This window comes from Trachurus trachurus (assembly GCF_905171665.1).
Source record: "Trachurus trachurus genome assembly, chromosome: 4".
Classification (NCBI taxonomy): domain Eukaryota; kingdom Metazoa; phylum Chordata; class Actinopteri; order Carangiformes; family Carangidae; genus Trachurus; species Trachurus trachurus.
The window spans coordinates 2,962,863-2,979,945 of record NC_139898.1 but is presented as its reverse complement, the minus strand read 5'-3'; the positions used below and the strand labels follow the sequence as shown (position 1 = coordinate 2,979,945).

Genomic DNA, 17,083 nt, shown 5'->3' with positions numbered 1-17,083 from the left:
GTTTGGTCCTGGTTCCTACGCACCTCAGCCAGGTAAGTCACCAGGTTCAAGGTTATCTCAGCGAAGGCATCGTGGAGGTAGCGACAGACCACGTTGATCCAGTTGGTGCAGTCGCGGGAGTAGCTGTGCGTGCTGTACAGGCTCATCATGTGAGCCAGGTTGGAGAGTGTGGCCGACTTCTCTTCTGCACACACCTTGGCTATTTTATCAGCCGTCTCCTTGCAGAAAGGAGTGGGGCTGTCAAAGTGCTGGATGAGGTGTGGTAGGAGGCACAGGATGTTCAGAGGAAAACCTGCAGACAAGAGTCACATACTTACACATGAAGTCTAAAGAAAAGATACCAACACAACCGATAACAGAAACACACTCAATGCCATGAAGAGATTCAGAAAAGTTGCCCTGGTATCGGTGTCTTAGTTATCAGCATCTTCAACATGACTTACACTGATATCTTAATATACAGAGCTGTGAAGTATTTGCCCTCTTCCTGATTTTTTTTTTTTGCATATTTGTCACACTGGCTCCCACTGTGGAGTCCCAACACTTTCCAGACTGGCAGATGTAAATTATTTTATTTTTTATTTTTATTTATTTATTAACCTTTATTTATACAGGTAAAATCTCATTGAGACCCAGGGTCAAGAGAGACCTAGAGAGAGACCTTTTCATCTGCTCTTGAATTTCTTTAGAAAGCAGCATGATGATGTGTTGCTTTTTTTTCACTTTGTCAGACAGGTTCTATTGAAGTGATTTCTTGATTCAACAGGTCTGGCAGTGATCAGGCCTGGGTATGGATAGAGAAATTGAACTCAGCTTTCCCAAAAATGTGGTTTATCACAGTTAGTTTATGATTTAACAAGGAGCGGAATGACTTTTTCAGATAGGGCCAGTTCGTTTTGGATAGCTTTTTTGCCTTTATATACTGTATGAAACCGTCATTTAAAAACTGTATTTTATATTTACTTGGATTATCTTTGTCTGGTATTAAAGCAACACAATGTAAGAAGAGTACTACGGTTGAGACAGGCAACTGTCTGCTACCTGTGTTGTACATGGGACTGTATCCTCGGGGAAGCACAGTAGCCTATGTGAATTTGCTGCCGTTGTTTTTGCCAGTGGCGTTGCCATTGCCAGTACTGGTAAGCAAAGAGGGTTTCGTGTGTCGCTGGAGCTCTGGAGGGGAGACTGGTCGGCTGTCCGGCCCAGCACAGGGCGCTTGTGTGTGTGAGAGGAGCAGGGAGACCGGGCTTGAGCTCGGTCTCTGGAGCTTAGCTGAGCGGTGGTGCCCAGGACCACGGTGGCGCTGCGTTTGGCAGCACGATTCATCCTATTGACCATTTTTCTACCACTTCAATGAGTTTAGAAACAGAATTTTAAAGCGATAGTTCAACATTTTGGCAAATTGGCCTATTGCCATAATCCCTCTAGTTTTAGGAGTAGGTTTGTTACCTTCAAGGTAAATGCAGAGACTGCTTGCAGAAAAACTGCCTCGACATCAGCGGTTTTGCATGAATTTACCTCGAAAACAACTCTGTCTGGTAACGTTCTGTTATTATCTCATAGCGTGGTGAATGTGCAGGTCACAACTTGTCCACCAGGGTGTTTTGGAGTTGTTGGATTGTGTATTTGATGAGTTTGATGAAGGAAACCAAAAAAAATCATGCTTTAAAATCAGTTTTAAGATCTGAAACACTTAAGGTTCACAAATATGCAAAAAAATAAGAATTCAGGGAGGGGGTAAATACTTTTTCACGATACTGTAGAAGAGGCTGACCTGCTACTTGTGAAGGGTCTACCAGCGTATGCCTGGAGACACTGATGAGTTTGCTGAGCAGGTGGATGGTGAGCTCCTGAGTAGAAGCGGAGGTGAAGCCCTTCAAGAAGAGCTGCAGCAGGCCGGGGAAGCTGTACCACTTGAGCTTGGTCTGGACCTTCTCCAGCCGCTCCCTGCTGTCAGCTCGGTCCAGAGGCAGCTGGCCCAGCAGCTTGTTGAGCAGCCGCAGCGCCAGCAGGTACTCAAACTCGTAGTCCGACTCCAGCAACGAGGCGGCGATCCAGAACACGGTGGCCATCAGGTTGGAGGGGTCCACGGGGGGGACGGCGTCCCCCCCTTGAACCCCTCCCCCGCCCAGGGCCGATAAGCTCCGCGTGCGCGCGAGGTTGCCGTGGCTGCCGCCGAGCCGGTCGGCTACGTCCAGGGTGTTGCTCCTGCGTCGGTCTCCTTTCCGCTCCCCCATCAGGCTGGCCCGGAGGGAGTTGCTGCGGTTGTGGACGTGATGGAACAGACCTCCGCTGTTCAGGTTCAGCTGGCCCGTGCTCTTCCTGTTGGCGGCGAACTTAGGCCCCAGCAAGTGATCACGAGGAGGGGTTCTGTGGAAATAAAAGTAAAAAAAAAGGTTTATAGATGACCTTTGGATTCCATAGTGAAATTATCATTGAGATGAACTGAAGGACTTACTGTGCTAAGGCAGTGAGGAGGTCATAGTTTTTGACTGTGTCTGCGAGTGTGTCAATGCCCGACTCCAGTGTCAGGAGCAGTTCAATGACGAAGCCCTGAAGAGAGAAAACACCAGCAGTCAGCATCATCTTTAAAAAGGAACACATGACTTCTCTGTGGTTCTTCAGGTTGAAATGTTTATTTGGCCTATATCCTGTTATCATGTAAAGATCATTTGACTCGTGCAACTACTGGTTTTAAAGCAGGTCAGATGTTTCATTTCATACAGACGTGTTCACCCTTTAACATCTGCTCTGCTTCAAAACATTTTAAATGTCTTTGTTACCATGTAATGAGAGAAAAACATTTGTTCCACCAACTTCTACTATTTTCCTATGTAGCAAATGTAAAGCAAAAGTATCAGATCAAAAAGTGATTTAAAGTTACAGTAGCAGAGGTAAGGCTGCAAAATGGTACTATACATCTATTCTAAACATTTCAAAAAGAAGAAAATGACTGCGATAGAAGGAAAAGTAACATGTGGCCAAATCAGTGTAACCTAACCAGACAAATGTTAGGAAGGAACATTCAACATTTAGGTGCATTAGCCAACAGTGTTACATATAGGAACACTGCAGAGCAGCACTGGGTCCTTGTTGATGTTCTGACCTGAGCCTCCTCTCCTGGGTCGCCCACAGTCTCCACCAGTCGAGACAGAATGTCCGACAGCGTGGCAGGAGTCAGAGGTTGTTTGAGTGCCCTGAAGATCTGGAAGGAGCGTCCAGCGTAATGACGGGAGGGACAAGACAGAGCCGTTTGTAGAGCGACGTCACTCAGCAGTGACTCCAGATGGAAACCTGAAGGGATGCAAATGAATAATGATAAAAGTTAATACAAACTACATTCTGCAACTCATATTAGCAGAATTAAAAGGATAGTTCAACATATTGGCAAATTGGCCCATTGCCATAATCCGTATAGTTTTAGGAGTAGCTACATTACCTTCGATTGTCGGTGCAATTTTTAGAACGGCGGAGCCGTGAGCTGCTCAGAGCTACGCTACGGAGGCTAATGGGATTTCTTGGTTTCTCTCATCAAACTCATCAAATACACAATCCAACACCTCCAAAACCACGCTATGAGATAATAACAGAATTTTACGGGATGGAGTTCTTTTCGAGGTAAATGCAGAGACTGCTTGCCAAAAAACTGCCCCCGACGGGAACGCGCATCAGCGGCTTTGCATGAACCTTTGAATTTACCTCGAAAACAACTCAGTCTTGTAACGTTCCGTTATTATCTCATAGCGTGGTGAATGTGCAAACCACAAAAATCCCATGAGCCTCCGTAGCGTAGCTCTGAGCAGCTCGCGGCTCTGCTCCGCCATTCTAAAAGCTTGCACTGACAATTAAAGGTAACGAACCTACTGCTAGGACTATAGGGATTATGACAATGGGCCAATTTGCCAAAATGTCAAAGACAACAAACTACACGGACCTGACTGGGAGTGTTTGAAGACAGTCACGACGTGTCTGACAAAAACACTCAGCTGGTCGGCGCTCTTAATGTTGGGGTTCTTGGGTGAAACGTCTTCATGGTTCCAGAGCGGGCCCCTCTTTCTACAAAGACAAGAGCAAACACCAATCAGACGACGCGTCCTGCCGTAGAATCGCACCACACCTCAAAGCATGTTGTGTTCTCACACCAGTCAACCCCAAAATCAAGCCCATGCAAAGTAAAAATACCCCAGTCCTCTCAGACACTGCTGGAAGCATGAAAACAAACAGATGAACAGAATGAGCAACATGGTACAAGTGATGATAGATCTCATATATGAGACACATGGAGCTGAGTCAGTCAGGGACATGTCGTAGTCTGACAAGCAGTGATGAGCTTTAATGAAAAGTTGAGTCTTCAGTAAAAGAGGCTCCTCTCACCTTGATGTGATGAACTCAATGAGAGCCTTGGCCTTCTCATCCTGCTCAGCGGTGGCGTCCACCTCGCTCAGGAGTGTGGGGGAGAGGTGGGACAGAGCGGTGCCCCCGGCCCCGAGGCTGATGCTGGAGGACGTGGAGCTTGAGCTGAGGCCCGAGTCTGTCATGGGTGACGGCTGACAGTCTGGTAACAGCTCCTGCACCCCTGTGGGAACAAGTGGCAGACACATTGAGCTCGGAGGCTCGGTGTTTTGAAGGCATTTCAAGTCACACTGTGACAAAGAACATTGATTCTGGAGAGCTACATCCCTGCTGCCACCCAGTGACATTCCTTGGTAGTACAACAAATGACTAAACCCAATAATTCTGTTCATTTTACTCCACATACTGTAATAAATAGTAGTAGTTCCTCCAGTTAAACTACAGTTTTGTTGTGTCTCTCTCTTGTTTCACAGCTCCACAGCAGAACTGACCTGTGAGGCTGAACTCTGGAGCTGCAGGCTTCACAGTCAGGACCCGCGGATCGTTGTAGTCTCTGTTGCGTAAAAGCACCATAGCCACAGACTGGACGCTGCTGTTCGCTCCCTGGACCACCAGCAGGTGCAGCAGCAGGCGTTTGCAGTGCTCATAGACCTCTGGGTGCTGGTGATCAAACCCTGGGAGAAAAACAAGAAAGACAAAAGGGAAGATGAGGTTGGCAGGTCAAGTCATAATGCGTCTTTATATGAGATAATCGTTCATCTCAGTCCTACAGTAAATACCGTCCTATAACAGGGGTAGACAATAAGGGAAATTTGCCACTGGCCCAGCTTCTGAAGATCACTGGCCCCACCATTCTAACCACTGGCCCAGGACAATATGTATCGATCCCCATATTAACGAAAAACAACATATCCCAGCCAATTCCTGCGGTCTCGCCATCGAGGCTGGAACTTTCTGATACCATTACTAGTCAATTTCCAACATTCTTGATACTTATTCAATACCACGATCTTGTAGTTTCTTGAGATTTGGGGGGATTATTTTGTTATATGTATTTTAGTGATTATGTATGAGTTGGTATATTTGTGTTTAATTTTTGTATGTTGTTATTTATTTGAGTCTGATGTAAAGGATTTATATCCTGTATCAGATATTTTTCATTCAATTTCATTAAAGAAGGTCAAAAAAAGTGCTTTTAAATTCATCAGGCTACTTTATTTAATAAATAAATAACTGTTTCACATATTTAGCCTCCACTGTGGTTTAACAATGAAGTAAAAACAGAGTTAAAATGGTAAATATGCCTCAACACAAACATGAAGTTATGTAGTCATTACTTTTATCCTCCAAGTAGTTCAGTGATATAACTGTTGTTCTCATTCATTCACGTTTAGGCTGTTTCCACAGATTGGTGCAAAACTGACTCATTGTTTCATTTTCAGCTCAGTTTTGCGTTTACACACGTTTTTTTGTTGTTGTTATTATGGTCTAAATGTCACGTGACGTGCCACCGCTGTGGCGCACACCGAACAGCTGGCGCCCCAGCGCGAGCTCTGGCCCGTGTGTAACGGTCGCGTCGGTCCCGACAGGACTCGACCCGACGCGCTGAGGAGGAGGGAAGTTTCATGGTTAAGAAAAAGGTTTTTATCGGTTCTTGTGACGACCTTCTATCAGCAGCAGTGAGTGAGCTGGAGCTGCAGCTGCAGCTGCTTGCAGGTGGTGCTGACGTGCCAGGGCACAGCGCTGGCTGCGCACAGAAAGTAGATGTCTCTGTCGTTGATCGGGTCGGGATCTCTTAGCACTAATTACCGAGACGATTTGACAGTTATCATTTCAAACCACAGGGATTTAATGTGAAATTAGATTTATTTATTTACTTGTTATATTTTTTTCAAGGCATTATTTTCACTGGCCCCACCGGGCCAGTGTTTGGAGCATTCTGGTGGCCCTGACAGTTTGAAAAGTACGTCCGGGCCACCGGGCCATTTATATTGTCGACCCCTGTATAATGACAATCAGGAAGTCTCTTACCTATAAAAATTGCATGTAGCAAAAGGTGCAGGTAGGCACTCCACTCCACCTTCACCCCATGGTCCACGATGAGGTCTGTTAGTAGGATGACTGCAATGTTACATCTGAAAAGACAGATCACAATTACCACCAGTGAGGTTGCGGCAAACACAGTCACAGAAAACACAGAGATTGTGCCTTTACTGTTTTAGCTCCAATGCTGTGGAACAAGCCCCCCCCTCAGTATCAGATCAGCTGAGTTTGTGTATCATTTTAAAATGCTTTTAAAAACCACATGTACAGAGTGGCATTTGTGCAATAATTCTAATGTTTTTCACATATTTTAATTTTTGTTTCTATTATTTTATCTGTTTCTATTATTTTATCTATTTCTATTATTTTATCTTATGCTTGTTCATTGTTTTCTGTATGTTTTCTTCATTTTTGTCCTAATTGTTGTATTGTCTCAATTGTGTTTTGTATTTTGTGAAGCACCTTGTAACCCTGGTTTTGAAAGGTGCTATAGAAATAAAGTTTATTATTATTATTATTAATATTATAATTAACCTCCAGTTCTGTTCTTGAGTTATAGCATTGAAGATGTAGAGGAGTTTCTACAGAACATTATTACTGTATGTCACAGTGAATTTGACCTTTGACTGTTGGCACAGAAAATCTCATGGCCTTCATGATTTTATCATATAAAACAGTTGTGTTAAACAGTGTCATAATTAGTGTGTGGATGCTTGAGGTATGTTCTGTGCTGTCATGGAGGTTTTGTTGTGTTTTTGCTCTGTATCAGAAACAATCTCTATCCAGAGTAACACACCTGAAAACACACACGACTGAGCAATGAAGAGCATGTGTCAATGTAAACAGGAAGCGGACAGTCAACTCTACAGATAAGTTGTAAAAACCACAGCAAAGACTCGTATAGAATTAAAATATTGAATTTAAATCAGCAGCAGCTGTTGGAAAAGGCAACAAGGTCAATAATGCTTGTAACTTGTCTTCATGTTACATTACCACTGACGGTCTTCAGCAATAGACCCAATCAAGGAGTGACTCTTGGTATCTGTCATTGTATTTCTGTTTTAGAAGCATCTCTTTTTCTAAATAGAAACAAATGTAGCAGTGTGGACGTAGCTTTGAATACAACGAGGTGGAGCTCGGTGTACCTGTGGAGCGGGACAGCAGGGGCGTTGGTCTCTGGCAAATAGTCCACCAGAGGAGACCAACAGCCTCCTGTTGGTGGGAAGGGGAGGGGCTCCGGCCTGTTGTGGTCCATCACCTTCAAACGCCAGTTTGCGTAAAGTGGCATGGAGTCACCTGGAGAAGGGAGAAGATGATCAGATCAGAGATGTTGCAGAGACTCAGAGAGTTGTGAGTCGGGAAGCGTGAGGAATCTGTTCTTACTCTTCTCCTCTTCGTAGGAGCCTCCGGAGCTGCTGCTGTAACGAGATTCCAGACGGTGGTGCTGACGGTTCAGGTTACTGTTCAGACCGCTGTAGATGTCCAGGTGGGTGTAACTGCAGAACAGACACAACAGACACAGGTGATTAAAAAGAGCGTCAGCAGCAGGGAGGCTTTTTGAGCACAGACAGCAACTTCTCACTTATCCGATGCATCAGCAAACCTTTTGCAATTAAATGCATCTCACCTCACAGTCACCAGTCTCTAAAAGAAACCCGAGACTTGATTATTCATCTCAATTTATCCCAAATCAAATAATTTAATCAGACGTTTCAATTTTAACTTTCCACCTTTGAGGAATTAGGACCCACACATGAGATTTGAGACCTTTACAGAAGAGCCCTTTATTCATGCCAACAGTAAAAGAACTACTTCAACAACTTCACCTCCATCTTATTCGCATTGAAGCTGAGATATATTCTAGTTATTGCCACACACTGACCATCACTGGATGTGAGCTTATAGAAGCAGTCATACAAATGCAAAAGTTTGGGCATCCCTGGTCAAAATGTCTGTTAATATGAACAGTTAAGCAAGTGAAAGATGAAATGATCTCCAAAAGGCATGAAGTTAAATATGAAACACTTTTTTTTTTTTGCAATATTTTAATCAATATCAGTGTATTATTTTTGTTTTCTACAATTTTAGAGTGAGAAAGGGAAACAAAGCAGCAGCCTGCAAAAGAATGAGAAACCCAGGAGACTTGAGCTCTCAGATAACTGTGACCATCAGACAAGATATTTACTATTTACACACTGTGATAATTTCCAAAGGGGGGGCGACTATACTGTAGGTACCAACTATGCAGGGTGGCCAAACCTTTTCCATAGGCCCTTTTCCTTTTCTGTCATTGAAAATGTAAAAAATTAAAATTAAAATCATATTGTTTACAATGTAAAGGGAATGTGTCACCTGTAACTTTTTGCCTCATCACATGAACAAATTTTGACCAGGGTGCATAAACTTTTGCATGTCACTGTAGATAACTACATACAAGAGTAGTGTGCACCATCTGCAGGTTCTCTAACCTCACCTTTTCTGGCTCTCAACTTCAATTAGGATGTTTAAGTGTGTGCAAACTCTTGACTTTTTCTTATGTAATCATAATAGAACTGACAGAAAACGATGGGAAGGCAATGCGTATACAGCTTTCTAATGATTACAACAGAGTTGTATATCATCCCGTACCTGTCCTCCATGTTAGAGTCTTTCATCTTGCTGTCATGATGACCATCGTTTCCTGGCACCATGGTATTGCTGCTGGAAGTTGTTCCTGTGAGAGCAGACGTCAAACAATGATTATTTCACATTGACAAAACATTTTTTAAAACCACAATGTCAACTAGTGCTTTTCCTGTGCTCATTAACCTGAGGTGACTGAGGGGATCTTGTAACTGGAGGTGATGCGGTAGAAGGGGGGGTTGTCCATGTGAGTGACAGCTGAGCTAACGGGATCGGTCAACTCCAGCTCACACATCAACTCCTCCAGCAGCTGCATAGTCTTATCTCTGCCCAAGTAAACCACCACTCGTTTCACCTGGGGACACATGAATGACAGCGTCAGGAACATGAGGAGGATGTGGCAGATGCTGCACATCGGGGATACGTTATGTAAATGTGCTGGAACTCACGTAGGGCAAGAGGCTGGGGTCACTGTTAACTCCTGACATACTGATGAGGAAGTGCAGAATGATTTTGAGGTTCTTTGGCCAGCTGTCCGCCAACGTGGTCCACACATTCTCAATCTCTGACCAAGCAAACTCGTCCCCGTACTGTCAAAATAAATACACATCATCATCATCATCATCATCATCACCAATCCATTCCATCAATCAAATTTCAAAACATCTCATTGGTTACAAACAATAAAACTCTCCCCAGAGAGAAAATGATCAGAATTTAATTGTAAAAATATTACATGGGATTCTTCCAAATATGTCAAACTCCCCTACTGTCTGTGCTGTCTGTTTGGTACCAGAAGACACACAGCATATGTTTATATTGTGTAAAAGCCAGGGTCATTTCTGGGAACAGGTTGTTGATCTGATGTCACTAGGATTTGTTGTGAATTTAGCAAATATTATATTGGGTCTAATACACCCCGAGACAATAGATAGATTAAAATCTAATTCTAACAATTGCAAAATTGGATAAGATACAAAGTCCAACCTGACAGACTTTGTAAGACCGACAGAATGACCATTCCATTTCTTGTCAGAGCTAAAGTTTAGGATTAAAATGGACATTCTGGCCAATGAGGTCAAAGGGAAAGCAACCTGGAAACAACTCTTGTGGATACTGATGTCAGGATGCTGATTGTAATTGTTTAGTTTGTTTAAACCACTCTCATCTTTCATCATTATTTTGTGCTTGCATTGTATGTTCAAGATAATCTTTCAAAGGTGTTCAGCTTTATTGCTTTGTTTTCAATGGGAATGTCTTGATTATTTAAAAAAAAAAAAAAAAACTCATTAGCATCTCATTAGCATAAACTTGATTTTGTCTCCTCACCTTAGCAGTCATGAACATGAGGTTGTTTAGCACCATGGTGGTTGCGCGTGGGGAGCCCCAGCCCTCTCCACGGAGCCAGCGCCGGCTGTTGACCATCATGATCTCCCGCTCGTGAACGTCCTCGTCCTCCTCGATGCTGCCGCAGTCCTCCGTCCGCCGCGTCACCGGTTTGAAGTCGACCAGCTCCACGTTGTTCATCCAAGGCAGGAGGTAGTGCAGCATCACTTGACGGCCACCAGGATGTGCTGTCTGGATACGCTGGCTCACCTCTGCGGGGGAAACAAAGTGGGTAATTGAAGCTGACTCTAAGCCACCGGAGGAATGTTCTCTCAACCTTTGACCTCATTTCAATCCTTCAGTCTGGAGTGGACACTGTCATTTCATGCACCGAGCTCCAAACATCTCTGTATTTGCTATAGTGTAGTGAAATGGATTGGTTTACTCCAGCCATCCACTGATGAACAGAGCAATTGTTAAGATCTACTTCTGGCTCTTTGTGCGTAGGCATCATTACAGGAGAGTGGGAAACCACAATGGGCTGATAAATCAGAGGATTCAATGATTTTCATTTTAAACATGTGAGGAACTGCACCAAGGCTGATGGCTAATCCAAGCTTCACTGATTAGAAATATCTAACCTGCGACTGAACATCCACATAAATTGTTGTAATAAATAGATGAATAAAAAAAAACTCCAATATGATGCTGGCAAAATTATGTTTGGTTATTTTTTTTAAGGTCCAGTGATCATAGCGCTGAAATGTTTACACTGTATGTGCTATCGTGCTTTGCTCACATACCAGGGTAAATACAGGAATCTTGAAGTTCATTCTAATACCTTTTTAAGACTTTTTCAAGACCTTCTCAATATATTTTTCAATACCTCACCGCCACTTCAAGCTGTCACCATTTATATCAGTGACACTTTTAACTTAACAGTTTTAGTTTGTGATAAAGACTATTAGACCACTTTGATACAACAGAATTCAAAATAGGCTAGGATAATAAATCAAAGGCAAAGTTTATAATAAAAAAAACAAAAAAAAACATTGTTCCACTCTCAAAAAACAAAAACAACAATCTTCTTTTCCTTTTTATGTAACGGTTCATCTTTGTTTTTTAATAAAATGAATAAATTCACACACTTTTACAATGTTTTTTAGGACTCAGACTCTTAGACAGCTAATTCAGAAAAAATACCTTCAAAATTTAAGACTTTATAATGTCGTGAAAATACTTTTTAATACTTTTTAAGGGTCTTAATTTTCCCCAAATTGATTTATCACCATTTAATACTTTTCAAGACCCTGCGGATACCCTGCATACATAAAAAGACAGATCCATCCTCTTGTGGTCAAATGAAAGGGACTCCAGTTGATATAAACCTCCACATATAAACTGCTGCACATTTTGGAATGAAGCAAACCTGAGAAGATGGGCAAGGTCAGCTCTGGGTAAGTCCGCGCTAGCTCCTCAGACAGCTGGTAGTAAGACACGGAGTAGAGGTGTGGCAGAGGTGAGGGAGGGGTCAGGATGCCATCTGTTCTCTGGATCTCCAGTTTGTGGGCGTAACGGAAGAGCTTGGGTTCCAGGATCTGTGAGGTTCAGATAAACAATGACAACACATTTAGCGACTCAAGCGAATATGGGTCGTGTTGTGTAAAAGTTGTCCCTTTGCGTGACACTAATTCTGACCTGTAACAGCTGCATGGCCACTTCATAGATGTCCCTGGAAGAATCAGCCGCCTTGAACAGAATCAGGTTCAGCAGCACCACAGTGTCAAATTGGTAATCCCTGAGAGGAGACATAAAAAACACATCCAGCTCACTCCACTAGAATCAAACAAACAAGCAAAAAAAGTTCAAGTGGTTCCCAACCTTTTTTGGCTCGTGACCCCATTTTTAAATTACAAATTTCTGGCAACTCCTGGTCAATCAAGATATTTTTATCTGTTGCATTTATTTAAACTCGATTTATATTGGAGAAAGTTAAAGTATAGAATACAGTTTAAGATTGTATGTGGTGTTTTTAATCATAATTTAAAAAAGAATAATAATTAGTTAAAAAAATATTTTTTATCAGTAATAATAGTGTTTTCCAACCCCACGGTTGGAAAACACTGAGTTAGAGGGTACTGTACCTGTTGTGAAAGACATTGGCGATGGCCCTGAAGCACCCGGCAGCGACGCGGCGGGAGCCTGTGTAACAACGGTCCACAGCCCAAAACATGAGGTTGCTCTGGTCTGGATTCAGCTCCAACAGCAGCATCACTGCCTCACAACCCAGCTGGTGAACCTGGAGGAGGACAAGACAGAAACAGTTACTTGTGAACTTCTTAATATCTAATGTTTGTACAAATATGCTGTAAATGTATGTACAGGATAAACCTGCCATAAACATAATGATATTATCTCTGTACAGACAAAAACAGTCACTAAATATGGATCTTACATGAAGTTCCCTACATTCTTTTTTTTTTTTTTGCAATAACTTAAAACTCCTATCTGATTTAACCTTTGATTAAAATGTTTGACTTAGAATCAATTATTTTATTGTTACCCACTTTCTATAAATACAACATTTTATTGTGTGGGCTATCATCTGAATGAAACGGTTCAGTACAATCCTCCTGCAGTACTTCTGAACACCACTGTGCAGCGCTAGCATCACGGTTAATGAACCTGTGCTACATAACTTTGACCTGAGGAAATCTTTCAGTTCAGCCAGACTGAACCGATTGTTCCTCATTAAAAATGAATGATGATGCTTAGTCTGGCTGCATCACTAGAGACATTATAATCATGTACTGGTCCTGTGTTGTTCTGGCCACTCTACATGCTTTCATTACAATTGTGTAACGTTTCAAAACATGGGAGAACTGAGTTGCGTGAAAAGCCAGTTTGGCCCAGAAACAAAGGGGAGCGCTTTTCCCAGCTCCCTGGAAGTGTTCAGGACTTTTCTTTGACATTACACATGCATCCCCTCAACTTAATATCCAGAACTCATCTGTTACTGTCCGTGCCTTCGCTGGCCAGACTATCAGAGGCAATTTCAGAGATAAAGTGGGCTGACACTGGAATATTTCACTGACTTTCTTGTCCTGAGAATCCAGGATGTTGTCCAGCCACTTGTAGAGGTAGCCATCAGAGGAGAGGCCAACGTTGTCGGCCACGGGTCCACAACACAACACTGCAGACATGGCCTGGAAGATGAAAACAAGAGGGATTAGATGTTACTTATCAGCGAGGAAGGAGTTCAACATTTCCATCTTCTCATGTGTTTGTGTGTACCTTTAGTGCACAGTACTGATGGCGGTTGATCTGCATATTTCTGTCACTGTAGCGGTCAAGGGGAGTGAACATGATGCTGAAGGGCCCGGCCCAGTGACTGAACAGCATGAACAGGCTGTGTCTCAGAGACTGCTGGGGGAAGATGGTCCTCCTCTGGTGTACTGAAACACAATGAATAATGAAGGTCATGAATAAGACACCAAGTTTAGACACAGATCGAGTCTAAATAAGAGTCTGTTTTTAACTGACTGACATAAGGAAGGAAACAAAGAGATTTTTACCTGGGACATTCTGGATGATATTAGCCACGAGTGCACTGAAGTGACAGCGGATGTCCTTCAGTGTGTCAGAGTCCTTGTCGTTTTCAGCCTCGAGCAGCTGCCTGGTCAGATCAACGTACTCGAGCAGCGTGCTGTTCAGAGAGTGGCTCTCTCCATCCAACCCTCCGCTGGCTCTGTGAGGAGAAAAGTCACAGTGTAAAACACATGGAAAATGAACATTAATGACCTGTGGTATTGTAGAAAACCAGTTGCTGATTACACACATCTGACTGATGACACCAGCATCAGCCAGGAGCTCAAATATCCGGACCAGCTGGACCCTGAGGATGTCACGACGCCTGCGCCGCTTCATGTTCTGCAGAGTGAGGACAGCAGCATTGTAAGTCTGGATGCAGATGTTTGTTAGACACACAACTTGTGAGCTTGTGAGCAGCACTTACTTCAGGTCTTCTCTCCAGAGCTTCTTTTATGATGGGATTTAGCTCCTCCAACAACTCTCTGGAGAATATCACAGTTGCACGTAAGTAAATACATCAAATTTTAATAAATGCACCTCAACACATGCACAGTTCATGTCAGGTGTGGTTTACCTGAAGGCCACGGGGTTGGTCCTGCCAAGCCCCAACACAAGAGACTCTGTGATGTCCATGCTCTCAGAGCGCATCATGGGAACAATGTGTTTGAACAGGGAGGAGGGGGACGGAGTGCCAACAATCTATTAACAGACACACAAAGGTCAAAGTCGGTGTTAAATGCTAGTTGCTACAACGTTCACACGGGTTCTGTATCATCTGCTCCACGCAGGCGCTCCTCCTGACCTTTGAATCGTAACTGTAGCCGCTGTCCGGCGTGGACGCCAGCGTCTCAGGCGGGGAGCAGCGGACGGAGCCAGAGGTGGAGGAGGAGGAACACATGGAGGAGGAGGAGGCGGAGCTGCAGCAAAGAATCAGGTAGTTTCTCCAAAGACCGATGTAGGAGTCGCTGCTGTTCAGGCTGTTCACCTTCTTGGCATTGATGGGGCTGCTGCAGAGGGGAGTGTGAGGAAAGGTCCAGAATAAAAGACATGCAGTCAACGTTAAAAAGACCGACAGAAACACTGAGAAAACCACACACAGTTACACGCACAACAACAAACACAGTGGGTCTCATTCATGAAAATCATCAATCTTTTAGTAGTGCTGATTTTTTTGTAGCTACTCACAAAATCTGCACCTGCTCCGGACTGTGTGTAGCGCTTGTGTAAATGTAGGTATGCAAATAAATACTGCTTGTCACTGTTGAAAATTACAATTTTAATCCGTATTACTCTCTCTCATGTTCAAAATACGCTGACGCCTTTGAATCACGTAATTTAAACATGACAAACAATTAGAAATATTTGGAGAGAGAGACGTTTTAGGGATCGGACACGCACAAACACGTCAAGGCTCCATCTAATGATGATAATAATCTGATATAAAACCGGAAAAAACTTTTTTGTGTTGCTACACGCTCGGTGGACGCACACTTCACCCTGCGCAGCAGCAGCGCAGTCGGCACCGGTTTGGATGGAGCTGTGACGGACGGCTGGTGCTTCTGTAAGAAAACCTGCCTATAACTTCATGTGTTGATACAACCATGCTCCTCTACAGCTGAGGCTGTGAAGAGCCTCCTCCTCCCGTCGCTGCTGTAGCTCTGTAGTTGTGTGTATTTTTTTTTTTCATGTTTCATATCGAACTATTCTGGCTTTACTTCTTAAACGGTTCTTTAATAAACCAATCCCTAATCGCTCTTTTTTCTCTCTCCCTCTTTCCTTGTTTGCGTCATGGCCGCAGGTGAACAGGATGCACCTACCTCCTAATATGGTGGTCAGGATCTCCTTATATGGCTATGCATTCATGATCTTACACACGTGTTTACGATCAAATCTGAGTTTCCCGCACCGTTCATGAATCCGGAGTAGAGTTTTAGTAGAGTGAGCTTTTATGTGCAAATCTACACACAGATTTACTAACGTTTCATGAATGAGACCCACTGAGAGAGGCTCGATGAGACGTACTTGATGTCAACTTGTGGGGACAGCAGCTGCAGACGGGTGTAGGCAAACATCCAGGCGTAGTTGAGGGCGGTGGGGCAATGTTTGGGCAGGTTCTCCTGTCGCAGGTAGCTGGAGAAGCTGATGACCCAGGGGTCCTGGCCCTGAGTGACGTGGGCAAACACCCAGATGTGCGAGGGGCTCACCACATCGAACTGGTGGCTGATGGGAGACGAGCTCCACTCTGCCAGCGTCTGAAGATCAATCCCACTGGGACAATACAGCAGGTTGGTCTGCGGAGAAAAACAGAGGGAGACAAGATGAGTCTGAGTGTTTTTATTGTATTTAATTTTATTTTATTATTGTGGGAATAATAAGAAAGGGAATTTATACCTGATCAGCTCCTGTGAGATGAATGAAACTCTCTAACACTGATGCACTTAACCTATCCATCACATCAATGGCCAATTCTTCGTCCGCCTGAGAGAGTTAGAAAGATGAAATACACGTCAGAAAACAAAGAATAAGCAATAAAAACTCTCAGTAGAGCCTCACGTGGAAGACGGTTATAATAAGTATTTACCTTGCCAATGCCCAGTGCAGTGTGCAGTGCACGGACTTCCTTGAGGACGTTGACGGCCAGCCTGCGTGTGGCGGGGCGGCAGCTACAAAGCACCACGAGAGCCAAACCCTCCACCACATGCAGCACGCCCAGCGGAGGGATACGCTCCAGGGACAGAGAGTGGCCGCTGCTTGAGCCCTGTCCAAGAAAACACCTCATTAACATCAATGAGAGCTTTCATACAAGCAAATATTGTGTGCATATCAACCATACGGTTCCTGTGCCTTTTCTGAAAACGTCTCAATAAGCTGTAGTACATATGCCAGGCCTGTAGCGGCGCTGTAACACTGCCTCACAAATACACAAAAAACAGAAGAGTGGAAAGCTGGGGCGCTGTAAACAAACTCCAGACATTGTAAGTTGGTTAAACACAAGAAGTCGTGTCAGTACAACTATACCCATCGATGCTGTGTGGATGCCTTTTTGACTTTTTTTTAACTTTAATTGTTCTATTTACTTATTTACATATATTTACCTATGATACTTTAGATGTCTGGGGTTTTGGATATTTGTTACATTTTTCTACAT

General features: G+C 43.6%; 1 protein-coding gene across 12 annotated transcripts in view; it reads right to left on the bottom strand.

The window, feature by feature from the left end:
• fryl (furry homolog, like) overlaps window positions 1–17,083 on the bottom strand; it is an 88,728-nt gene that overhangs the window by 23,796 nt on the left and 47,849 nt on the right. For 11 of the 12 annotated variants that reach the window (XM_083970628.1, XM_083970624.1, XM_083970617.1 and 8 more), the window contains 27 exons: window positions 16,517–16,693; window positions 16,327–16,413; window positions 15,958–16,226; window positions 14,738–14,942; window positions 14,510–14,634; window positions 14,360–14,417; window positions 14,183–14,274; window positions 13,920–14,092; window positions 13,639–13,799; window positions 13,440–13,550; window positions 12,489–12,643; window positions 12,043–12,142; window positions 11,774–11,942; window positions 10,348–10,616; window positions 9,468–9,608; window positions 9,205–9,373; window positions 9,025–9,109; window positions 7,780–7,892; window positions 7,542–7,692; window positions 6,385–6,488; window positions 4,845–5,027; window positions 4,375–4,576; window positions 3,935–4,056; window positions 3,107–3,294; window positions 2,459–2,553; window positions 1,775–2,370; window positions 24–292 (listed from right to left, as the gene is read on the bottom strand). In XM_083970628.1, the coding sequence (XP_083826754.1) occupies window positions 24–292; window positions 1,775–2,370; window positions 2,459–2,553; window positions 3,107–3,294; window positions 3,935–4,056; window positions 4,375–4,576; window positions 4,845–5,027; window positions 6,385–6,488; window positions 7,542–7,692; window positions 7,780–7,892; window positions 9,025–9,109; window positions 9,205–9,373; window positions 9,468–9,608; window positions 10,348–10,616; window positions 11,774–11,942; window positions 12,043–12,142; window positions 12,489–12,643; window positions 13,440–13,550; window positions 13,639–13,799; window positions 13,920–14,092; window positions 14,183–14,274; window positions 14,360–14,417; window positions 14,510–14,634; window positions 14,738–14,942; window positions 15,958–16,226; window positions 16,327–16,413; window positions 16,517–16,693 (4,569 nt within the window). The remainder of the gene's footprint in view (window positions 1–23; window positions 293–1,774; window positions 2,371–2,458; window positions 2,554–3,106; window positions 3,295–3,934; window positions 4,057–4,374; window positions 4,577–4,844; window positions 5,028–6,384; window positions 6,489–7,541; window positions 7,693–7,779; window positions 7,893–9,024; window positions 9,110–9,204; window positions 9,374–9,467; window positions 9,609–10,347; window positions 10,617–11,773; window positions 11,943–12,042; window positions 12,143–12,488; window positions 12,644–13,439; window positions 13,551–13,638; window positions 13,800–13,919; window positions 14,093–14,182; window positions 14,275–14,359; window positions 14,418–14,509; window positions 14,635–14,737; window positions 14,943–15,957; window positions 16,227–16,326; window positions 16,414–16,516; window positions 16,694–17,083) is intronic. The other variant, XM_083970621.1, reaches the window with a different exon arrangement.